This window comes from Geotrypetes seraphini, chromosome 7 (genome assembly GCF_902459505.1).
Source record: "Geotrypetes seraphini chromosome 7, aGeoSer1.1, whole genome shotgun sequence".
NCBI classification, from domain to species: domain Eukaryota; kingdom Metazoa; phylum Chordata; class Amphibia; order Gymnophiona; family Dermophiidae; genus Geotrypetes; species Geotrypetes seraphini.
The window spans coordinates 83,217,934-83,243,725 of NC_047090.1; the positions used below are offsets into that span (position 1 = coordinate 83,217,934).

General features: G+C 45.6%; 1 protein-coding gene across 4 annotated transcripts in view; it reads left to right on the forward strand.

Annotated features, from left to right (window-relative positions):
- Positions 1–25,792, forward strand: part of AP4S1 (adaptor related protein complex 4 subunit sigma 1) — a 79,935-nt gene that overhangs the window by 48,627 nt on the left and 5,516 nt on the right. For 3 of the 4 annotated variants that reach the window (XM_033950969.1, XM_033950967.1, XM_033950966.1), the window contains exons 2-5: positions 5,516–5,724; positions 13,788–13,874; positions 16,707–16,775; positions 22,775–22,786. In XM_033950969.1, the coding sequence (XP_033806860.1) occupies positions 5,587–5,724; positions 13,788–13,874; positions 16,707–16,775; positions 22,775–22,786 (306 nt within the window). In that variant the 5' untranslated portion in view covers positions 5,516–5,586. The remainder of the gene's footprint in view (positions 1–5,515; positions 5,725–13,787; positions 13,875–16,706; positions 16,776–22,774; positions 22,787–25,792) is intronic. The other variant, XM_033950970.1, reaches the window with a different exon arrangement.

Below are 25,792 nucleotides of genomic sequence, written 5' to 3' on the forward strand. Positions count from 1 at the left end.
GTCTATTAGGGTTTTGCAGAAAATCAAATTCTATCCAGTCAAGATTACCGTTAAGTAATTCTAGCTTAGGTAAACATTCTTGGCTGCAAAGATGACACAGTTTAGTTTATGGTAATTATTTTTGTCAGGTAATAATTCCTTTCTTGAGCTCAATAAGGTAATAAAATGAAATCCTGTGTTTAGTATAATTAATTAGAATCCCAGCAAGTCTGACTATCTACTGTAATTGTACAGTTGACGAATTGAGAACTTGACCTATGTAGTTTTGAAAATGACCCATATTATAAAAGCAAGTGCTACATCTGGATACACTGAATGAGCACTTGTTTCTAGGGCTTTACTGTAGAGGAATTAGGGAAATTTAAGAAGCCTCAAATGCTATTCAAATCAGCTGTCATAGACTGGGACATTATCTAACAGCTGTGCTTGAAGGCTGCAGATAGAGTGATTAGAAAATGCAATAGCACTGCAGATGGAGAAAACATTATTCAGGAACCCTTCTCTTTGAGACCATAGTAATGCTGAGAAAAATACTTGGAAAGCAAGATTGTATCCAGGTCATGGGAAATACTTAGCTGCATATCATCAAGAGCATATTAGTGCGCATAGTGGTAAAAGAAGGCAGGAACTAGCACCATAAACTACTGCACTGACTGGTTACCTTGCCATTCAGCTATCCAGACCATCATCTGATGAGCAGTGGCAGTTTTGTACCGTCTGCCTGACCCCTACTCCCAGACAATCCTTAGTCCTGCCCCTGATGATGTCACTGGTGTACATGGTAATAAATGGAGGGGATAGGCACCAGAGGCACAATGCATCAATGAAGGAGTGTGTCAAAGCAGCTCCTTTGTGTGGATACTGAGTGGTCTATGTATGAAATCTATGATTGCTTAGTGAGCTTTTTTAGCATGTTCATTTCTCCTCTATGATTCATCTTGTGGATTTGTTGGGCAATTAATAACTTTTATAGTTTTTATTTGAGTATGTCATTTATGTGTTTTTTTTGAGAAAATGGCTGCATGTTATATTCCGGTAGTGATAGGATGTGGAGACATCGACCATTGAGCCCAGCCCATTTTAATCGGAGGGAGGTATGCGAGGAGTAGATTGAGGAGTTCTATTTTTGAAGAGCAGATTGTCAAGGAAAAAGTGATGCAGGAGATATCCAGGATGACTACAATTGCAGCATTTTGCTACCAGACCATGACCAGGCCAGAAGAAACACAGAGCCGACCTCCCATCTGTCGGCTTGACGCCATTGTGCCTGATCATCAGGGGACGCAGAACTAGATTAGGGAGGCTAGGAATGCCTGTAGCCATTATACCATCATTGGTAGTCCTTAGAAAATACCTGCGATGTGGCACTTGCACATGGTGGGAACTGCTGGAAGCCACAAAATCAAAATGATCAGAACCCCAGGAGGGCAGGGTCTGCTCTCAGGCAGAGTCGTAGGGTGACGGTCCAACCCATAATCCATGAGGTCGTCCAGACCTTTCCCAAACAATCACTGATCCTGAAAAGGCAGTCAAGCCAAAGGAGCCTTGGAATTGGAAACAGCAGCCCACTGTCTGAACCAAAGCATTCTGCAGGCAGAGATAGAGTACTCTGATACCTTCATCAAACTCGCATAAGGACATACAATGCAACTGGCAAAAAAAGTCCCCGCCAAAAGGAGAGGGAACCACCACCTCATTCTCCAGAGTGCGTTTTTGAGTATGACAGGCACGTGTGAAAAAAGACATCACCAAAGCAGCTTTAATGCCTAAAGTAGCTGCATCAAAGAATTTCCTGAGAACCATATCTTCTAACATTAGGGAGAAAGGTGCATTTTGTCACCTACGCCACCAAAATATCCATCCTGGACTGATATAGATTTGCTGATACTCCTGTGCCAGAAAATACCAATGTGACATAGCTCTAGCAATATTCAGAGCACCCTCTGGAAAGTTAAACTGCTCCAAGACCAGAACACACATATCAGGGTGCCATGGTAGCAGACTTCCAGAACCATATCTTCTAACATTAGGGAGAAAGGTGCATTTTGTCACCTACGCCACCAAAATATCCATCCTGGACTGATATAGATTTGCTGATACTCCTGTGCCAGAAAATACCAATGTGACATAGCTCTAGCAATATTCAGAGCACCCTCTGGAAAGTTAAACTGCTCCAAGACCAGAACACACATATCAGGGTGCCATGGTAGCAGACTTCCAGGACACACCACAAAGCTAGGAAGAAGAAGTGGATAGACCCAGCTGAGTGACCAAAAGGACCTCCTATAAAGATTTAGAAAGAAGGTCTGGCAAAGCCGCAGACTCAAATAGGCGCAGGCTCGTGAGAGTATTTCCAGGGATCCACAGATCCAGCACACAGTTCCTGATCTCCTGCTCTGGGAAGCGCTGCACCTGTAAATAAAGGGGTCAGCAAGCAAATCATCTGCATCCGGATTCCCCAGATTAGGGTCAGGCAGCGCAAGCATAGTGGCAGGGTAAATCTAGGACGTGTCCAAAGGAGTAACGCTACTGAGAGATGTCGTGTAGGCGGATTGGGACTGCGCAGGGAGAGTATGATGTTACTGATGCAGGTTTTATTGAAACAAATCATCCACAATCTTTAAAACAATGCAGTATATCCACAATTTGAAACAATGGAGAGGACCCAACATGGTCTGTGTTTCGACCATTCAAGTCTTCCTCAGGGGTCCTATGGGTTTAAAGTTAATGTATAAATATATGAATGTAAAGATAAATGAAAGTATCTTATAGTATGTGAGTGGATGGTGATCCAGTGAGAAATAAGCAGAATCGTGGTAAGAGTGTACATTTAATTGTGAGACTCAAGGTGATAAAAAAAAGGGGTGATGATACCCCCAGTGGAAACTAAGCATCTTCAAAATTGAAAATATGACATAATTGTGAGACTTGATGATGTGAAAAAATATTTGTCAATGAATGTTAGATGTCGAAAACACAAGAGTGCAAATGTGACTTGACAGGCAGCTGAAGCTCAGTGTGCAAGAAGAGTGAATATTAGAGTAAAACGGAATTACATACTTGATTGGTATCTCCAAAAGATTTTGTGGATATAATAACCTATGCCCTTAAAAGACATAAGATATGAGGATAAATCTAAACATCTGATTTAAAAATGAAAATGAAGGTAAGATCCCTAAATGGATCGTCAGCGACGAGGGGTTGGAAGTGTTTATTAGATAAACTTAAATCCCTCTACCGACCGCAGACAGCAGTTATATGGTATAAAAATACCAGTAATATAATAAGCTAAGATACCATGTTTTTCCTCCTTGGCCGATGATCAGCCGAGTCATTCGGAGGATTGTGACTCATCCAAGCCACGTCATCCTGGTGGCTTCAGATTGGCCACACAGACCATGGTATGCAGAGCTGATAAGGCAGCGCAAGGGTCACAGCCTTCAGCTGAGCACCTATCTGGACCTTCTCACACAGGATCCAGTATCCATGGAGTCACTTTGCTCTTATAGCATGGCTCTTGCGTACAACCTTAGAGCTTAAGGAATATTCTGCCCTGGTTGTTGATACTCTTCTGACATCTTAAGAAGTCGTCTATAGCAGTGTTTCTCAACTCGGCCCTGGAGTACCCAAACCTTGCCTGTGAGGTTTTCAGGATATCCACAATGAATATGCATAAACTTGATTTGCATACACTGCCTCCATTATATGCAAATTTCTTTCATGCATATTCATTGTGGATATTCTAAAAACATGACTGGCAAGGGGGTACTCCAGGTCCGAGATGAGAAGCATTGGTCTATGGTGTTGGCTTACGCTAAGGCGTGGAAGGCCTTCCAACATTGGTGTGCCCAAGACCCTTGATCTTGCTAATTCTCACCTTTCTTCAGGCTGGTTTGGATAAAGGCCTCACTGTGGCTTCTCTTCGGGTCCAAGTGGCTGGGCTCTCCTGTTTTAGATCCCCCCGACTGGATGGGCCATTTTATCTGCCATCATGTTTCTATGTAATATATATTATGGTTTTGAAAGTGTTAAATATGTCTTCTATGATGTAGCACAATTACAATTTTGATTTGAAAGGTAAAAGTGTTTTAAACACTGCCCAGTCAGAGTTGATGAGTAAAACTTGTGGAGGGTGAGGAGAATCTATTCCTCTATATATTTGCAAACATTGAGCCATTTTTTCAGGTGGAGCTGGAAAAGGCATACTCAGATTTTGTCCTTGCCATTCTTCATAACATTATTATTGTTCTGCTTGCTAAGAGGCAATTTTGATGGAAAGCATCCTATTTTCAACTATATTCCAAAAGGTTGAATCATCCTGAAATGAATGGTTTCATTAATGTCACATCTTAATAGCTAGAATCACCATTCATGGATTGTCATACATCAGGGTTAAGCTGATAAAAAGTTTCTTATGGAGGAGGGAGGAAGTTGTTTTTACTCCTGTCCTCTTAAATTGTGGGATTTATTCATTTTGTGGAAATATTTATACAGTAGAATATTCTTATTAAATATCTTCTTCTCTTCCAACAATCTGTACCACTAAATATTAAGTGGCTCATAATAATAAAAAAAAAAGTACAAAAAGTGGCCTAAGTTGGTACTTGGACAATCAAAAAGACAGATCGTCCAAGTACTGATAATCAAAGCTGGTTTTGGACGTATCTAAAATCAGCTAAGGCCTTTACCCTGCCTCTGTATGCCTAGAGCAAAAAGGGGCATTTTTTAGAGGAGTGGATAGGGCGGAAGGTGGGCCAACCTAGACTTAGTCATCTGACAGCCATAACCAAAATGGTTTGACAGGTTGCCAGACAGTACTTATACGTTTTGACTTAGACCAAGTCAAAACAGCTATAAGTTCTGAATTGGGACGCTGAGCTGATTGCGGCTGCTGCGATCAGCTCAGCAGCCCAGGCAACCTGTTCCCCCGCACCGATAACGATTGCGGCTGGAGAGACGCCCAATCTCTCCTGCTGGAAAGTGCCCCTCCCCCTCGCACGGCTCATAGGCAGGAGGGATCCCACGCCCTCCTGCTGGAAAGAACACCCCCCCCCCCCGAACCGCGAACCCCGAACCAGCAGGAGACCTTTGATAATGTCCCTATCCCGGCTCCTGTTTCTCTAGTCCAGGGGTGTCCAACCTCGGCCTTCGCCAGATTGGTTTTTCAAGATTTCCCAAATGAATAAGCATGAAATCTATTTGCATTCAATGGAAGTAGTGCACACAAATAGATCTCATTCAAATTCATTGAGGAAATCCTGAAAACTCGACGGGATTGCAGCTCTTGAGGACCCTGCTCTAGTTAGATCCAGCATCTAATAATTTTTAAAGTCTCGCAGTAATGGTAAGACACTTTGGGATGTGCATTGTCCCTTATTTAAATATCGCTTTATAGCAACAGAATGCTTATTCTTATCTAGGCACTTAATTTCACCATGGTCGCATAGTTGCTTGGAGTAATGTCTCTTATTTGTCTTTTCTTGTTTTTGTTTCCCCCTCCCTCCCAAAAAACTAGCGATCCAAATATTTCCTTCTTACTGCCAACTGGATTTTTGAACTGTGCTCTCACAAAAATTATCTTAAAACATGATCAAGTTTATCTTAATAGTGAATAAACAAGGACAGACCAGACTCTCAAAGTATTATGAGCACATGGAACTTCATAAACGTACACTGCTGGAAATGGAAGTGATTAAAAGCTGCCTCTCTCGGTTAAAGGAGCAGGTAATGATACTATGTTACCCCTACCCTTCTGATGAAAAGAGGATGAAATTACCAGTAAGGGTAACAGTAGCTCTTCTTTGGACCTGATGAAAGCTGTTTACTTTCTAAGCTCAGAGAATGTCACCTTGTTCTGTTAGTTGCAGGGGTTAACTATGGCCTGGATGCACTAAAGATACTGACTGGATCGCTATTGGCCAATTTTCCAGGAGTAATCGACTCGCTATCAAGTTTGCATGTAAATGATTTGCAAGGAGGTGCAAATAATTTGCATGCAAACCCAACAGATCAATTGCTCAGTGAGTGATTGACACATACACAGAGCCCTAACAAAGTGACAGGAGAAGCAGCCTCCTGCCATTGCTGTTAGGTCTTCTTTTTTTTTTTATTGGCACAGATGTGCGTGTGTTACACGTGCACAAACTGCCCCTGCACTGATGGCCCTCCACAATGACCTCCCCTATGGCAGCAAAAATGGCAGGAGGGATACCTACTCCCTCCTGCCTGGATGAATACCCCCACACCATGCCCCCACCCAGTCCTAGCCCTTTCCCCCCACGCCATCGACTCCCCCAAACCAATCCCCTTCCCCCAAAATAGGCAGGAGGGATGCCTACTCCCTCCTGCCATTTAGAACACCCCTGCATCATGTCCCCCCCAAACCCCAAAAAATTGGCAGGAGGGATGCCCACTCTCTCCTACCACCAGTCGCCTACCCCCCAAACCTTCCTGTACCTTTTTAAAAAGTTGGAAGCAGGAAGCCCACTCTGAGGCTCCTGCTTCATGCCTGCGGTGTGGGGGTGCTCTGCGTGGCAGGAGGGAGTGGGCATCCCTCCTGTCAATTTTCTCTCATGCCACATTTGTCATGGGTCATGGGGGAGGGCCGTCATTGGCGGTGGGGAATGTTTTTTTCTTTTTTTTAATGGGACAGATATTTTGCGTGTATAATACACGCAAAATATCTGAGCCATTGGGAAAAAAAAAAACAACTAACCCAGGCAGACCTGTTGGTAACACAGTTACCTGTCGGTTTTTCTGATCGTTAAAACTCCCTTTTTTGGGTGGGGGGAATAGCCAAGCAATGTTAGTGCATCAATCACTTGGCTAATTTTCATGGCCAGATCAGAAAATGGGCGATCGAGGGGGGAAACATGCAGTGGGCCGTTTTCTGAATCGGGTCAGTAAAAGTGATCGTTGCTAAACCTGTGAAATCAGGTTTAGCGATGATCACTGACTTTAGTGCATCTAGTCTTATGTTCCTTGTAGGACTGCTAATGATTCATAGTTTGTATGCACTACCAGCCTCTTCTTAAGTCTGGTTAGTGCAACTACCCAGGAAGCTTCGTGTTGTGAAGAGAAGCTCATGGCCCCAGATCCTATCTTTAGTTCTGAATGAGCTGGGGGGGGGGGGGGCATAATAAACAGTGATCAAGTTTCATTTATATATGAACATCAATATTTATTGACCAAGTATGTGGCTTGTGTGGTTAATGCAGAGCTTGCAGGAATGGATGGGGCAGGGGCAGCGACAAAACACGGGGACGGGACGGGAAAATTGAGTTCCACTTGCTGGCATTTGGGGGGGGTCTCCACAGCAGTGCCCAGATGGGACTAGGCAAGTTCAGCCACGGACTCTGCCTCCTCTCCTTTCCTACTAAATTGCATTTCTTTTCTTTTTTTTTACTTCAGTTATGACTGAATTTTATTCTGTTGTTGGTTTTATTGTAAGGTCCCCCAGACGGTCTCCCCGAGGCAGGGCATCACATGATCAATGACGCATGAGGAGAAAAGCTGGTTTTCCAATGTATGCAAATAACATGCATGCATATTTACTGCAAACCCAACCGGCTGTGGGGTCACCATACGTTTGAACATTTTCATGCCCTCCAGTCTTCCATATAAGTAAAACTAATGTTTATGCACTTGGACTAGCTCCATTCCAGTCCTCGAGGGCCACAACCCAATCAGGGGTTTTTGGGATTTCCCCAATTAACATGCATAAGATCTATCTGTCTACAAAGGAGGCACTGTATGCAAATATTGTAGATCTCATGCATGTTCATTGGAGAAACCCTGAAGACCCAACTGGGTTGGAGCGGTCGAGAACCAAAGCTGCCTTCCCCTGCTCTAGTCTTTGAGGAGTAACAGGCCCAAAACCAAGAAAGGCAGGGTTCAAAGCCTGCTGAATTAGAGAATGGCACGGGGTCAAATTTGTCCCCAACCCTCTCTGGATCATGCCAGCAGCTCACTGCTCTATCCAGATATTCAGTGGCAGCTAGGAAGTTCTTCTTTACCCAACGTGTGGTGGACACCTGCAATGCGCTTCCAGAGAGCGTAATGGGCAGAGTACGGTACTGGGGTTCAAGAAAGGATTGGACAATTTCCTGTTGAAAAATGGGATAGAGGGGTATAGACAGAGGATTACTGCACAGGTCCTGGACCTGTTGGGCCGCCGCGTGAGCGGACTGCTGGGCACGATGGACCTCAGGTCTGACCCAGCGGAGGCATTGCTTATGTTCTTATGTATGTAAATACTGACTATGGCAAACCCAATATTTTCTTTAAGTGACACAAATGTTGAAGTTCACAAAAACTTGACAAGGTGTAGCCATTGTGTACTCTCATCTTTAATTTGGCTATGCCATTCCTTTCTTTTGATAGACATAAACCATAAACAAGTTTGGTTTTTAGGGTAATCAAAATATACAAGATAGTGGTGGTTGCTGTATGAATAAATCCTTTTGACTATCTGGTCCTGTAAAAGCTTATTTCATCAGCTGTTAGTTTTATTACAAGTAAAAATTTGGAATAATAAATATATTATTTCTGAAACAGAAGAGAGCAGTGAAGGGCAGTTCTGTAAAGGGTGCCTAGATGTAGAGGGCCATTTTTGATATGACGTCTAAGTCCAAGGTTGGACATTTTTTATTTAAGTTTTTTATATACTGTCTATCAATGGAGGTGTCTAAGTGGTTTTATATTCAGGTACTCAAGCATTTTTCCCTATCTGTCCTGTCAGGCAGTGTAAGATTAAGTAACTTGCCCAGTGCATCCACAAATCAGAGAAAATGGTCATTTTTGAAACCGTAAAATAACTATTTTTTTTCTAAAATTACCTGTTTAGATGTGTTCACCCTAAGTGAGTCTATCTTTTTTGACCATTTTCAAAAAACAAAATGTCCAAATGAAAAATACACAAAACAAGCCATTGGGATGTAGAAGAGTCAGCATTTTTAATAAACTAGCCATACAGACATCCCAGAAGACTAGTGGAGCACCCTAAGGGACACTGCAGTGAACTTTACATAAAGGGTCCCAGGTACACATCCCTCCATAACTCCCTTAGAGTGTAAGTGGAGCCCTGCAAAACTCACTGTACCCAACTGTTTACCAGCCCTTATGCCTGCAGATGTCACCTATATGTCAGTACAATGGGGTTTTCTTGGGCTCATACTTTCCACCACAAGTGTAGCAGTTAGCGTGGGATAGGGCCAGGGTTCCTTTCTCTGGAGTCCACTGCATTGACTACCAGGCTACTCCAGACCCTGCTTGCTGGCCCTAACATCTGCTGCTTTCCGATATGTACTATTTAATTCACATAGTAAGGGGGGAGGGGTTAAGTGACCACTGGAGGGAGGGGGGGGTTTATGCCATCATGCCTCCAGTGGTCATCTGGTCTGTTTGGGCAACTGCAGACTGGATGCGGACTGGAAGGTTCCGTCTGCGGAATCGTAAAGAAGTAGGGAGATTGTAGATGCCTTTCAAGAGGCTTTGCTCAGACAAATGGTGACGGATCCCACGAGGGAAAAAGTGATACTAGATCTGGTCCTCACAAATGGGGAGAGTATCTCTAATGTTCGAGTGGGTGCCCACCTGGGAAATAGCGATCATCAAACGGTTTGGTTTGATATAACAGCTAAAGAGGAGGGCAGCCACACAAAACTCCTGGATTTCAAACGTACGGACTTTAGTAAAATGGGAGGAAGGGAAGAAAAGAGGAGGAAATGCACAGGGATGGAGGGGAGGGAAGGGAACTGAAGAAAAAGGGAAGATATGCACATGAATGAAGAAGGGAAGAGAGAGAAAGGAGATGCAGATGGATAAAGTGGAATGGAAGGAAATAGTGGGAGGAGATGCTCATGGATAGAGGGGAAAAGATGCACATGGATGGAGAAAACAGGCAAAATTTGGATATCCAGATCTGCTGAATCCACTGTATACCTCTTCCAGGATCTAGTCAAGTCAGCAGAGGAACCAGCTTTTACTTATGCACTGCTCTGGATTCTCTGCTGTCTCTGACATGGGGCTCCTCTTTTTAGACTTGCAGGGTTGTCCAACGTCGGTCCTCGAAGGCAGCAATCCAGTGGGTTTTCAGGATTTCCCCAATGAATTTGCATGAAATCTATTTGCATGCACTGATTCCATTGTATGCAAATAGATCTCGTGCATATTCATTTGGGAAATCCTGGCAACCTGACCTGGTAAGGGCCGAGGTTGGACACTCCTGTTTTAGAGGACTGTCCAGGTGAACAGAGGATTTCCAAAACCTAGCAGTTTGTCTGGGTTTTGGAAGGCCCCAAGCTCAAGGCTGCATCTCGTCGGCCTCTGAGCATGTGTAGTTGCGATGTGATGATGTCACTTGCATGCGCGCCTGCATGATCTCATCACATCACTTCTGCGAATGCTCGTAGGCCCTCCAGATACGGCACTAAACGCAAGGAAGAAGGGATGAGGTTGGTGTGGGGGGCGGGTTGGGGGGCAGAACAGGGCAGGGCCACATGTCCTCTTTTTATAAAGAGAAAATCCGGTAACCCTACGCCAGACCCCTTCAAATCTCAAAGGAAGCAGGAGAGAGTATGAAAGAATGCCTACTCCCCACTGTTTCCTCTAATCTTAAGTGGGTGTCCTCAAGTTACATTGCTGCTAATGGTACATTGCTGCTTCAATATTGTTTTCAGTTGCTGGGGACAGGCAGGTTCCTAGGAGTCCTGGAGAGTTTTGCTGTCCCTCACTATTGAAAATGTGAGCGTGAAACAGCAGGTCCAATGGCGTAGTGAAGGCGAGAGGTGCCCCTCCTCCGCCCTCATCTCCACACCCCTTCCCCAATCCCGCCTGCCCTCAAGCCCCATTCCCTTTCCCTTCCCTTGTACCTCTATTTAAAGTTGTTGGTCGTGGCTGTCAACAACGTATTCCTCACGACGCCATTGGCTCTCCCTCTGATGTCACTTCCTATGTGCAGCATCCGGAAGTGATGTCAGCTGGAGAGTTGATGGGGTTGCAAAGAGGACGTTCTTGACTGCCGTGAAGAACTTCAACTAGAGGTATGGGGGAAGAGAATGGGGGTGAACACAGAGGGGAGGAATGGGACAGGGGAGGGCAGATAGGAGGAGGGGTGCCGGCACCCCCACAGCCATGGCGCCCAGGGAGGACCGCCTCCCTCTTACTACGCCACTGGGCAGGACTGAAGGTGAAGGACTTCTGCTCAGCTTAGAGGGAATAGTGTTACTCCCACAATGGCAAACCACCCCACTTCCGAGTGTCCAGTACAGGAAAGAGGGCTGAAGGGTCTCCAAAACCTGCTTGATTAAACACCGATTGTATAATTTCAAGACTTAATGGGTAGTGATGTCAATCCTTGGCCCTTATTCTCACCTCCTCCTTAATATATTGCTTATCACTTACTGTTGTTTCCTAGTTATGTAAACCAGTGTTCTTCAACTGCCAGTCTGTGAATGGGTGCCGGTGTACAGGGCCAGCACATGCATCAGGCCCGAGAGTGTTCTTCATCTGCCGGTCCATGGTGCGATCGATGCGGCGTTGTCTTCGGGCCGGTTCCCTCTTCCTCAGTGCTACAGTACACAAAGCCGTGGGCAGAGGCTCCTACACACATCCTGTGCCTGAACCGGAAGGCTTCTCTCTGACGTCACAACGTTAGAGGGAAGGCTTCCAGATGAGGCATGGGATGTGCGAGGAGCCTCTGCCCACAGCTTTTTGCACTGAGGAAGAGGAAGCCGGCCCGAAGACAACACCGGAGGCGGCATAAAATGGCCAGGTGGGGGCAGGCTAGATGTTAAGGCACAGGATGGAGGGAGGGAGGCAACAAAGGTAGGGGGAATGATTTTAGCTTTGAATTTAGTGATTAATTACATCTGCTGTCTGTTCAGGAAGAAATGCATTTGTTTCTTTTCCTCTGGGGTTGTACTGCTTGCAGAGTCTTGCATCTTAGGGTTTGTTAGTATATATTAGTACTTTTAGTTTTTGGGTTATCTGTGTTCTGGTAGGAATGAATATTGAGAAGCATACAGTGTGCTTTGTGTAATTTAATTTTGTGGTTAACCATTATGTGTTGTTAATACGATTATATTAAAAAATGGTGTTACAATTAGTACTATTATGGGGGCGGAGTCTGGGGCCGAGATGGGCAAGGTCTGGTACATGACTTAGCCCAGTGTTCTTTAACTTCCAGTCCGCTGGTCCATAGGTGACAAAAGGTTGAAGAACACTGATATAAACCATTTCAAATGAAACATTACAACAGAAAGTATTTACACTTATCTTTTAATATGCAGAATCACTAGCCTGGGGCAGGAAACAACAGTAAGTGATAAGCAATATGTTAAGGAGGAGGTGAGAATAAGGGCCAAGGATTGACATCACTACCCATTAAGTCTTGAAATTACACAATCGGTGTTAAGTCAAGTGGGTTTTGGAGACCCTTCAGCCCTCTTTCCTGTACTGGACACTTGGAAGTGAGGTGGTTTGCATTGTGGATGTTTCCAGTTTACCTCACTTCACCATCTTCTGTATCCTGCTAGTGATTCACTGAATAGTGTTATTCCCACCCCCTGCTCTGGGCAGTATCATCAAAATGGCAGTGCCCTACCCCTAGGATGCACTGATCAGGAAGGGAAAAATTCCCTTATATGGTAGCTAGGCCCCCCTTCTCTTCACCCCCTCCCATTATGACGCTGCTCCAGACCCGGTGTTACTTTTTTCAGGTGCTAAATACTCCTGAGAGCTTTATTTTTAAGAATTTGTGTGGGATACTGAATCACCACATTTAAATGCAGTCTGTGCTAATGGTTTCAGTGTCTGTGCTGAAACCATTAGAGCATTGGGCAGCACATCAATGGCAGCGCTAATCACTTTTAGTGCCAGTGTTAGGTTCCGAGTATCAGCCCATGACGCTCGGGGGTGGGGGGGGAGGGGGGCTTCCCGGCTCTGCACTTCTTTGGGCAACAAGGTATAATAGAAGACCATTTTAATTTCTTCTTAGTTCTGACTATTCCACTGCTGAGATATAAGCTAACTTTATCCATGAAATCCAGTGATGTTATATTTTAACCCTAAAATGTCTAAGCAGTGCAGTTCTGAAATAAAAGATGTTAATGTTGCATTCACATGAGAAAACTACAGCTTAAGAACATAAGAAATGCCTTCACCGGATCAGACCGAGGTCCATCAAGTCCGGCGATCCGCTCATGCGGCAGCCCATTTAGGTTCTCTATTATGAAAACCTGAAATTACCATATCCCTCAATATGATTTGCAAGAAGGTGTATATCCAACTTGTGCTTGAAACCCCAGAGAGTAGTCTCCGCCACAACATCCTCAACATGTTCAACAAAACAAGGAATCGTTTGAAATTCTGTAGTTCTTGAAGCACAGGCTCCCACTTCCTGTGTGATCTTTAGCAGGGATTCTCGGAGGTAGCATGTTGCCCTCCCAGGATGACTCATAGAACCAGACTGACGTGACTATAATAATTAGACAGTGGTCAGACAATTTTTTTTTCTCCTCCAATAGTATCAGCTGATTTGTGCTTTGATTTTTATTATCTCTTTATGCATAAACAAAGATAGAAAAATATTTGGTTTAAAAAAAGAAAGGGTGTGTAGAAAAAACAAAGTTTAAACTGACAACCCCAACAAATTCACTACAAGATAAAGAATAGAAACTCACTGGCTGGTTGGTTTTGCTGTTCTCATCCAGTTCAGTCACAGAATGCTTCAAGGATGTTGTCATGTGTTTTATTTTTAACTATTTATTGCGTTGTGTTTTTCTCAGTGTTCTTTCTTAGAGTATAAAGATTTCAAATTAGTGTACCGGCAATATGCAGCGCTGTTTATAGTGGCTGGAATTGACGATGCAGAGGTAAGAGACTTTATCCCTTTAAAAAATCATGTTTAATAGTGGTTTCCAGGTGGAGGGGAAGCTGACATTACCTCTCTCCCTATGCTACCCTTATTGAGAGACTCATCAAGTGAGTGTCATAGACAGCTTGCATATTATGACATTCCTGGACTATGATAGCACTGAAGAAAATACAGAAATATTGGCTCATGGACATCTTTCCAACCCTTGTGAGAGAGAGAGAGTGTGTGTGTGTGTGTATTTATAGATAGACTAGTGTTTAAGCCCATTACATTTGTTACAGTAATGGGTGCTAGAATAGCCCCACCTATACCCTGAAGCCACCCATGCCCCACCTGTACCATGGCTGGATCGTGCCTCCCACTGATCCCAGTCCCACCACCTCACCTTTCACCATTTCCTTACTCATCTCTACCCTTTGGACCCTCATCACGCCCTTTCCCTCTCTCACACCCTTTACCATCTCTCTCGGACCCTGTTTCACCCCTTTTGCCATCTTTTCCTTTCAGGTCCCCTTTGTCCTTCCCCAAGGCCATATGTCTTTCTTCTACCCCCTCCATCCTTCCTGAAGTCCCGTGTCCAGTAGCACCCCTTCCCTGCTTCCCCCCCCCTGTCTAGGAGTAACAGCATCCATAATCCAGCAGTTCACTTTCACCCTTTTTTTAATATCCATTCTATTCACGATTTTCACCAATTGCTATATATGTAAACCCCCCCCCCCCCAAAACACCTCAAATCCACTGCATTCATGTTTGCCACTACCAACTCCCTCTTTTTTTTTCCCCCTTAGGAGCCTTTCAGTCATGGCGCCACAGCCTACTGTCCACTGTAGCCAGCGCATGTCTGCATGCCTTATCCATTGAAACCTGCTTCCTCCTTCCCTCCATCATGTCCACACTTGCCGGCCCGTTTCCTACCACCCGGACAAAAATTATTGTGTGCTCTCTTCCCCCCTCTTGGACTGCTGCTTCTTCACCTGTTTCTCTACTTTTGAGTCCGAAGAAGAGAAAGATGGGTCTGTGGCTCTCTTTTCTTCTTTTCCTCCTCCTCCCTCTCCTGCTCTCGCAGTTTCCAGAACCGCCGCTCTCCGCCATTCCTCTCAGCTATGTGGAGTGAGTGCTGGGAATGCGATAGCGGGTCCGGGGGGGGGGGGGAGGGGGGTCCGCTAGCACATCTTTGTAAAATGAGCCCTGTGTCTAAAAACTTGTGAGCTTTTTCAGTTGGAGCACTTGTAAAAATACAAGTACTTTTGCACCACTAGATGCAATTTGTTAAGACCAAGGAGAAACAGCATAAAATCTGTTTTTCTCCTTGAGATATTGCTAGGTATTTGTGACTTGAGTAGACACGGCTGGAAAAGTATGAAAGCATTGAAATTACCTCTGTTTTGTCTGATTTTCTCTATCACTGAAATAGTGGAGGAACAGAGCCACTACACAATTTCATTTTTGGAACAGGAAATTGTGGGACATTCAACGGCGGGCTCCACCCATACCAATGATAGCTCTGATTGCTCGCTCTTGCAAGCAGCTGCAGATGGTCAAACATCAACCGGTTACCACCCTTTAAGACCTCAGTACTGGTCGACACCCATTACTATGCTGATGATATGACGTTGGCGGCTTTGATTCTCTACGGCTTGACGTTCTCCTGGCACCGAGAGATTCATTCTGATCGTTACCACGTTGCATGGTTCCATGCATGGAAGCTTAGCCATTGATACTCCTTTTGCGGAGCATAGTAACTACTACCATCATGCTTTTTAGCATGCTGTTGGCAAGGGGGTCTCTAAACACAGCCATCAACAAACTCTCAGAGTTCACAACAAACTGTAAGATGGTTCAAAGCATCCTAGCCAGATTTAAGCAATTGAGAACATTATGTTGTTTTTCTCCGCTGCTGGTTATCCCCAGTAAATGTTCTACATAAGAACATAAGAATAGCCTTACCGGGTCAGACAAATGGTCCATAGTACCTGGACAAAACCAAGAGTAGCAACATTCCATGCTACCGATTCAGGGCAAGAAGAGTTTTTTCCTCAGATTTATCCCTGGTTGACAACAAGTGTTCGTCCATTTCTAAGATTTCTTGTCCATGTCTGAGCACACATCTTTTTAAATGGCGCACTTCAGATATTGCACAAATTCATCTCTTCTGTGTTCCTACGAACATATGATTTGCCATACTAGAACGGACCTTATAACAGCCTACGGAAGAATGTTCCAGTTTTTTACCACTCTCTGGGTGAAGAAGAACTTCCTTATGTTTGTACGGAATCTATCCCCTTTTAACTTTAGAGAGTGCCCTCTCATTCTTCCTACCTTGGAGAGGGTGAACAACCTGTCTTTATCTACTAGGTCTATTCCCTTCATTATCTTGAGTGTTTCGATCCCCTCTCGGTCTCCTCTTTTCAAGGGAATGTCTACTCCCTTAATCCTTTATGTAGCGCCATGGCCAAAACAAGCACATTGTAAAATCTATGCATGCCTTTGAACTGGTATAAAACTTAACATGGATATTTTTCTCCATACATGTGTGTTCCTCTTATAAAATGGGACCACACATGTAGATCTTAGTTCTGCCCAAGCAACACTCAATCACACCCTTTGAAAACTCTGCATGGCATAGATCTCCACATGTTAATAGCGGCTTTTGAAATTGGTATTTATACGTGTGTGATAGTATATCATTTACATATGGATATGCTTTTATTATATTAACAAATCAGCAATGAACTGGCATGAGTATGATTCAGTACTCAAATTTTTAATTGTAAACATTCAAATCAAAACTAAAGCATGACAACAGCTTAACTCTGCCTTTGTATTTTAGAATGAGATGGCAGTATATGAGCTCATTCACAATTTTGTAGAGGTTTTGGACAAATACTTCAGTAGAGTGGTAAGTTAACAGTTTATATCTTTCTGTTAAAGCAGAAATATTGTCACTTAAAAATCACCTGCTTGATATTCAAAGAGATTTAAATATCAGCACTTAACCAAGCACTTAACCAAGCTGCTGGATACTAGCTCTAACCACCTTGCACTGTCCAGTTAGTGCTGGAGCGGTCTGTGGGTGGAACCTATGCAAAGCTGGTATTTAACTAGTTAGCAGTAATATTTGCACCTTTAACCAGCTAAAGATAAGACAACAAAAAGGCTGTCCTAACCTTAGCCACTAAGCTAACCAGGCACTGGCATTGAATATTGGCTGGTGCACGGTAAACTTCAGATTATAGCCTGAGGTGTCCCACAAATCTACTTTTCCCTTCCCTCCTTCTCTCTCCACTGAAGGGATTGCAATCCCCCAACTCCCACCTCTACTCCAGGCCTACCTTCAATATCATTGTTGGTATAAGGATCTGACACGTAGAATCAAGTACCATGAGATTGCCTCTAGACCAGTGTCCTGTAAATATTTTGAAGCTGCGGCTGGAGGGCACCCGAAAGTACATGGATGTCAATGTGATGTCACGCACATGCACAGAGGCCTTCCAGCAGCAGCCCTGAGACTATTTCTATGCTGGTAGGGGTTACTGATGGAGGTGAGGTGCCAGCATCAACTGGCAGCCTACCAGATGTGCATCTCGTGGCGAGAGGCACATCCTGTAAGCAATTAGCCAGCGCCTCTCCTCACCAGCGACTGACGGCACACCTGGAATCTGCCATGGCACACAGTTTGCGATACACTGCTCTAGATGTTAAAACAGCCATTTTTAGGCCAGAACCATAAGGGGCAGGACCTTCTGCCCATTGGGCCCCTCTGATCCTACAGTACTAAAGGCAAGACTGGGAATTGGGGAGGGGGGTTCTAGCTAGAGGATTGTATTTCCTTTGGAATGGAGGGAAGGGGAGGAAGGACTTCCTTCATCTTATACCCATGCAGCTGCTTTCTTCTACCTCCAGCTCTATACAACATTCTCTCTCCCAGCCAATAAACCTTTCAAATCCCTTCACTCCTTACTACCTCCTCTATTCCGCTCCCAGTACTTGGCTTTCTGTTGTCTTAATAACTTAACATTTGATTGTAGTTACACATTTAAAATAGTCATGCCAATAAAATTGTGTGACTCAAGGCTAGATTCTCAAAACTTCACATTAAAAATCGATGGGCCGCTGTCACAGCTGATATTGTAGCAAGTCATTCTCCAAAAAATGCTCATGCAAATGAGGTTGGTGGAGAGTAGAGAAGGTTTGCTAAATTTGCATGTGCCCATTGCTGGTGATAGCGATCGACACATGCGCAGAACAAACAAAAAACCCCACACCAAATCAAAGATCGGGAGGAGGGATTCCCACTCCCTTCCACCGCCAAGCAACATCCCCCGACACTCCCTCGGCAGCAGGAGAGATGCCTACTCTCTTCTGCTGTGTCGCGCAATCACCTGACACTGCTACCCCCCCCCCCACCCGACACACACCTCAGGACTAGGAGAGATTCCCACTCCTTCCTGCCGCCAAACAACACCTCCCACAACAACCCCCCTTGACAGTGGGAGAGATTCTCACTCCCTCTCTCCCCCTGACACCCCCCCCCATGCTTTCGACGACACCCATCCCCTCCCCCTTATCTTGTTGATAACACACCGGAGGGATGCCTACTCCCTCCGGCCAGTAGGCCCACCGCTTCAAAATGGCAGTCCTTCCACTTCCCAGTGCATCCTGGATGCACTGGGGAGGGGCCTAAGGCTGTGATTGACCCAGGTTGTTTAAGGCCCCTCCTACGGGCCTGCTGGCCGGTGGGAGTAGGCATCCCTCCAGTTAGCCATAGTTAACAAGGTAAGGGTGAGGGGTCGTCGTAAGCATGGGGGGGGTCAGGGGGGTTGCGTGGTAGAGAGAGGGAATGGGCATCTTGCCTGCTGCTGGGGGTGTTGCATGGCAGCAGGAGGGAGTGGGCATCTCTCCCACTGCCAGGGGGAGGTTTGGGGGGATATTGCTTGGTGGTGAGAGGGAGTGGGCATCTCTCCTGCTGCCAGGTGTCAGGGGGAAGGGTGTAGCAGTGTTAGGGGATTGTGCGACACGGCCTAAGAGAGTGGGTATATCGCCTGCCGATCTTCAATTTAGGGTTTATTTTAATTTGCGTTGGGGGGGGGGGGTATGAGCTGTCAAATCTTACGTTCCTGTCAGTGCCTGAGCCAATCAGTTCTCAAGCACTGATCAGAAAGTAAGGCAAAGACAGCTCAGACCTGTTAGCAGATTTCGTCTACAAATATGGCATAACGATGTTAGAGAATCACTCAGCGATTATAGAGAATCACTCAGAGTGATCATTTTAATATTAATGACCTCGTTGTACAACATTTGCATGGCAGATTTGGAGATTGCTAGAAAACTTGGAAAAGACCTTCCTAAGCAGTTTTGATAATCTGCCGCTGAAATACACGCACTCTAAACCAGCTGGAACCGGTTTAGTGAGCACATTAAAACGCAGATTTTAGTTTTGAGAATCTGCCCCTTAGTTTTCTTTCTTTGTCTCTGTTGCCCCTTCCCTCCTCATCTGCAGCTGTGGGCAGAAAATGCCTGTTTCCTAGATTATAGGAGCTCTCTCCTGTCCCTGAAGCCCATCAGTCAGTCAGACACAGCCAGACAATAGTCTGAAAAACAACACTCTCTTTGGGCTAGATTCACTAACCTGCCCGATTGTGCCCGATCTGCGGCAGGCCAACAGATTCACAAAGGGCCAGCATGCAAATGGGGGCGATCAGAGGAATGCCCCCCACCGACTGCACGGATCGCTGGAGAGCGATCCTTGAGCATGCACATTCCATCTTCCTTGACTTCATGCCCGGCAGAGCCTTTTTTAACTTTACTGGGGTTTTTTTTTTAACTTTGCGAGCCCGTGGTTTTAACCTGCTTTAAATCCACGGGTTAAAACCAATGGTTCGCACTGCGGGAAGGGCTGGCGAGTTGGCGCTGAGCAGAGCTGGAGAGTCCAGGCTTAGCAGGGCAGGCGAGTCCAGGCTGAGCAGGGCAGCAAGAGGAGAGCAGGTTGTGGCAGAGAGAGAGTCAGGGAGGCAGAGAGCTGAGGCAGAGAGCGGGTTTATTTCAGGGCTGCACGGTTGGCAGAACAGTTGGAAAGGAGGTGAGCGACTGGTCCCCCCAGCAGTCGCTTTTTGTTGATCAGCCAGCCCAGTCAGTGTTCAAGATTTTTGTTTAGTGAATCGCATCCCTGCCTACTTTGCATGCTGTTTCCCTCATTTGCATGCACGGATCGGAATCAGATCAGTACACAGGTTAGTGAATCGGATCGGAGGGAAATCGGTACACGATCGGATTGCTTAGTGAATCTAGCCCTTCTGTAGCCATTGGTCAGATATTCCACCAGTAGGCTACAGGGGAGGTAGGAGCAGTACATGGGCTATTGAAATACTTTCTTCCTTTGCTGCCCTGCAGCATGGAGATTTCTGCTGCACGTTAATAAAGTATATGATAAAAATATTGACGGTAGCCAGGCACCTATAGTATAGACTACAGAAGGTACTGTATTGAAATGTGTTTTGCAGGGTGTGTAGAGAGAGTAATAATATCATTATAATTAAATTGTGGTGAGTGAGAGAAACCAAAGCCAGGATGATCTCAAATGTCCTTTCATACATGTTGAAAACCATGAAGCCACTGTCTCTTATCTTATATCTTTGTGTTAAGCTTTTTGATTAGTTCCAATTCAGGAGTTTAATTTTTGAGTGTCACTTTGAAATTCCTTTTTAGGAGTATAGTGACCTTAAGGTCAGATAATGAGTATCCCGAGAAGTTGAAGTGCTACTGTTTTTTGAACATTCACATTCTTTTTCTTAGAAACTAAAGGAATACATCCAACATTGATTTCTCTTACTCACCACTGGAGTAGGGAAAACCTGCGACATGTCCTCTACTTTTTAGAGGACTGTCTGGATGCCCGAATTTGGTTTTAAAAATGAGGGAGTCTGTCCGGGTTTAGCCAACACTCCTAACTCCTCAGGCCCGTCCACTGTAATTTAAACTTCGGGCATCCGGCAGCAGCATTAAGGTGAGCCTGCTACCGCCAGCCTGCCCCGGAAGCTGCCTTTCTGCAGGTTCCACCTATTTGGGAAGGGGAAGTTGCTGCAGAGGCGCAGCTAGCTCACCTCATTGCTGCTAGCAACTGCCCGAAGATTAAATTACAATGGTTGGGCCCAAGGATAAGGTGACCATACATCCCATTTTGAATGTGACCATCCCGTTTTTGGATCCCTTGTTCCGTTGTCCCCACACACAGCTTCAGGACGTTAAAATGTCCCGTTTTCAGGGACAGCATCCCAAAGCTGTGCGCGGGGACAACGGGACAGGCGATTGCTTCCTGTCCCTCCCTGCCGCACCAAAAAAATAAAAAGCCTCCCTCCAGGTCCACCGCAGCTGCTTCTCTGCTTACCTCCGTGCTGCTAATTGTGCCCAGAAGTCTTCTTCTCGACGTCAATTCTGATGTCAGAGAGGACGTCTGGGCCAGCCTGCAGGGAAACTTTTTTTTCCCGTGGTAGGGAGGGAAGGAGATAGGCAGGCAGGCTTTTTGGGAGGGGGTGGGACAAAGGCTGGAAGGCAGTGAGGGGGACATAGGAAGGAGGGAGGAAGGAAGGAGAGAAAGAGGCAGAGAAAGAGGGGGGTGTAAGTAGAAGAAAGATTAGAGAGATAAAGGCCTGGACCAAAGGGGAAAGACAGGAGGCAGAAGCAGGACTATGGAAGGTGCAGACGAGGGGGAGAGACCCTGAGGAAGAGCTGAGAGAGAGGCAAGATCATAACAGAGGAGGGAGAGAGAGGGAGACCTGGAACAAAGGTACAAAGGAAAATTGACACTGGGTCTGGGGGCACTAAGGACATAGGAAGGAGGCACTGGGGGCACTAAGGACATAGGAAGGAAGGAGGGAGGGAATAGAAAGGGACAATTGTTGGGCATGAGTGCAGAAAGAAATGAAAGAAAGGATGCACAGTCAGAAGGAAACACAACCAGAGACTCATGAAATCACCAGACAGCAAAGATAGAAAAAATGATTTTATTTTCAATTTAGTGATAAAAATGTGTCAGTTTTGAGAATTTATATCTGCTGTCTATATTTTGCACTATATTTGTCTATTTTTCTATAGTTACTGAGGTGACATCTTTGAAAACCCCCCAAATATAAATTATAATTAACATTTTCTCTGTGTTTAGGGTGCTTTGGGTTTTTTTAAAATTTTATGGTTACCATTATGAAATAATAAGATATTGTATATACATGAAAAATGAATTGAAGAAATTGGGGGTGGGGGTGGGGCTAGGGCGGGATTGGAGGCAGGACTGAATATTAATAAATGTCCCGTTTTGATGAAAAAAAATAAATGGTCACGTTACCCAAGGAGGAGGTAGGTGGGGGAGTCAAGAGCTAGAGAGGTCATGAGGAGAAGCAGCATTGGAGGGGAGGGAGGCTGGAAAAACAGCATGGATGGAGGAAGGGAGGGTGGACGGGTTGGAGGGAGGCAGGGCAGGCTTGAGAAGCAATATGGAAAGGAGAGAGTGCTGGAGCATAGAGTATGGTAGTGCTGGATGGGAGGGGACAAACAGACAAGGAGGTCAGAAGGAGAACGAGGGACACCCAGGAAGGGGGGAGGGGGGTTGGAAAGAGAGAGAAAGGAAAAAAAAAAGAAGCATCCACGGGAGAGAGAGCAGCACCTGCGGGGGAGGAGGGTTGGAGGAAGGGAGAGAGATAAACACTAAAAAGGAAAGGGACCAAGAAAATGGGTGGAGTGTGAGAAGGGTCATTTGTCCTCTTTATAGTCTTCATAAATATTGTAACCCTACACTGGAGCCTAGTTGTGCGCTGAAATAGAAACCAAAAGAAGGAAATGTTAGACCACATAAAAGCTACTGTATATATAACTGCAATTGATAATTTTATTTTTCTCCCTCTTCAGAGTGAACTGGATGTATCCTTTATAGAACCATCAGTTCAATTTGCCTTCTGTTTTATCTGCTAGAGCTTTGTTACCCTGTACATTAAGTTAGTCCAGTAAAAAAGGAATCACCTTATTTCTTTTATGTTTTGTTTTATTTCTATTTATTACCTTTAAAAGTGGACTAACACAGTTACCACACCCTGCACAGAAATTTGTGGTCAATATTTGTGAATTCATATGAATCCCATATATTTAACCACCAGGAGAATCTATAGGAAACAGATGAAGATCATAATCAGGATTGGATGGAAATTTTGGTAAGATGGTATGTAATAGGAAATATATGTGGTCAATTAATTTTTATTGACTTTTCTGAGAACTATCCTGTATTTGTGGTACTTTGTTTTAAAAATTGAATGATTGATTGCTTGGTTTTTTTTTCTCCAGGTGTGTTCAGCCTTACGCATATAGGATTTTAAGAGATGAAGGGAGCTGGAGTACCAGGATGAAGTATTAGGTTTAGAATCACTAAGGACACCGATTGTGTCCCAACCACTTTGCGATCCGATTTTACTCCGACCTGATTCACTAACCTTGTGGCCGATCATCCTCTGATCCAATCTACGCATGTAAATGAGGGAAAACGGCATTCAAAGTAGGAAGGACGCGATTCACTAAACAAATTCAGGCACACAGACTGGGCTGGCCGATCCAAAAACAAGCGACTGCTGAGGACCAGTCGCTTGTGCAAAAACTCTGCTCTGGCTGCCCTGCTCTCTGCCCCGACTCTCCTGCCCTTCCCCCACAGTGCGAGCCTGTGGTTTTAACCTGTGGGTTTAAAGCAGGTTAAAACAACAGTCTCGGGAAAAAAGTATATATATATATATATATAAAAAAAAAATTTCAAGCTGCTCTGTAAGCATGCGCAGACCATCTTCTTTGCCTGTAGATCAGGGGTGTCAAAGTCCCTCCTTAAGGGCCGAAATCCAGTCGGGTTTTCAGGATTTCCCCAACTGAGATCTATTTGCATGCGCTGCTTTCATTGTATGCTAATAGATTTCATGAATATTCATTGAGGAAAACCTGAATGGATTGTAGCCCTTGAGGAGGGACTTTGACACTCTTGTTGTAGTTGGTCTGCGCATGCTTACAGAGAAGCAGTGGCGTACCAAGGGGGGGGCGGGAGGGGCGGTCCGCCCCGGGTACCAAGCCCTGAGGGGGTGCTCCCGGTCCGGTCCAGTTCCCCCCCCTGCGCCGGGTGTCGCGTCTGGAAACAGCCTGCAGCAAGATCGCGATGCCAGAGATCTTTGCCTGCTTCGACTGTTTCCTCCGCCACGGTCCTGCCCCTCCTCTGATGTCAGAGGAGGGGCGGGACCGCGGCGGAGGAAACAGCCGAAGCAGGCAAAGATCTCTGGCATCGCGCGATCTTGTTGCAGGCTGTTTCCCCAGGGCAGTAGCGTACCAAGGGGGGCGAGGGGGAGGTCCATCCCGGGTGCCGCCTTAGGGGGGGGGGTGCACAGCTGGCCCGGTCCCTATCGCGCTCCTACCCTCCCAGCGAAAGCAGCATCGGCGCCATTATCGAAAAAGGTAATGGCGCCAGGCCTTGGAGCACCAAGGCAGACCGCTTCTCCCCCCTCCCAGCCGAAACCCCGCTGACCATCCTATCTCTCCTCCCCCAAGTGAACCTTTCCGACCCTCCCAGCGAAAGCAGCAAACCTCCCTCCAGTAGCGTCGGCTTTATCCTCCCTCTGCCGCATCACTGATGACGTCATCAGTAACGCGGCAGAGGGAGGAGAAAGCCGCGAAGGAGGTTTGCTGCTCTCGCTGGGAAGGTCGGAAAGGTTCACGGGGGGGGGGGAGATAGGAGGGTCAGCGGGGGTTCGGCTGGGAGGGGGGAGAAGCGGACTGCCTCGGTGCTCCATTACCTTCTTCGGGCAGCAGCAGCGTTTACAATTCGCTGCTGTTGCCGGCTTCAGGCCTTGTTCTCTGCCTGGTCCTGCCTACTTCCAGTTTTCATGAAGACAGGACCCGACAGAGAGGAAGGCCTGAAGCGGGCAACAGCAGTGAATTGTGAATGCTGCTGCTGCCCGATGAAGTTCAGGACATCGGGGAAGGAGCAGGAAGAAATCGGCTGCTGGCTTGGGGGTGAGGGTAGGGAAAGAATCGTGGAAGTGGAGAAATCGGCACGATGGCTTTGTGCGGGCTAGGGGGAGAGAGAAAGAAAGGAAAAAATAAAGAGGGGGGGGGCCAGGGGGAGAGAGAAAGAAAGGCAGAAAGAAAGAGGGGGACCAAGGGGAGAGAAAGAAAGGCAGAAATAAAGAGAGGGTCAAGGGGGAGAGAAAGAAAGGCAGAAAGAAAGAGGAGGGCCAGGGGGAGAGAGAAAGAAAGGCAGAAAGAAAGAGGGGGACCAAGGGGAGAGAAAGAAAGGCAAAAATAAAGAGGGGGGCCAGGAGGAGAGAGAAAGAAAGGCAGAAATAAAGAGGGGAGCCAGGGGGAGAGAGAAAGAAGAAGGACCAGAAGAAGGACCAGAGACTCATGAAATCACCAGACAAAAAAGTAGGAAAAATGATTTTATTTTCAACTTAGTGATCAAAATGTGTCCGTTTTGAAAATTTATATCTGCTGTCTATATTTTGCACTATGGCCCCCTTTACTAAACCGCAATAGAGTTTTTTAGCGCAGGGAGCCTATGAGCGTCGAGAGCAGCGTGGGGCATTCAGCGCAGCTCCCTACGCTAAAAACCGCTATCGCAGTTTAGTAAAAAGGGAGGGGGAATATTTGTCTATTTTTGTATAGTTGTTACTGAGGTGACATTGCATAAAGTCATCTGCCTTGACCTCTTTGAAAACCCGCGGAATATAAATGATAATTAACATTTTCTCTGCGTACAGCGTGCTTTGTGTTTTTAAAATTTTATTGTTGGTAGATCATTTTGACTTGGCCACAAAGGTAAGGGGGAGGGAGGGAGGGGAACTGCTGAAAGACATCTAGTAATCCTTGCAGGCTTGACTGCAGGGAATTATTTTTGTAAAATCA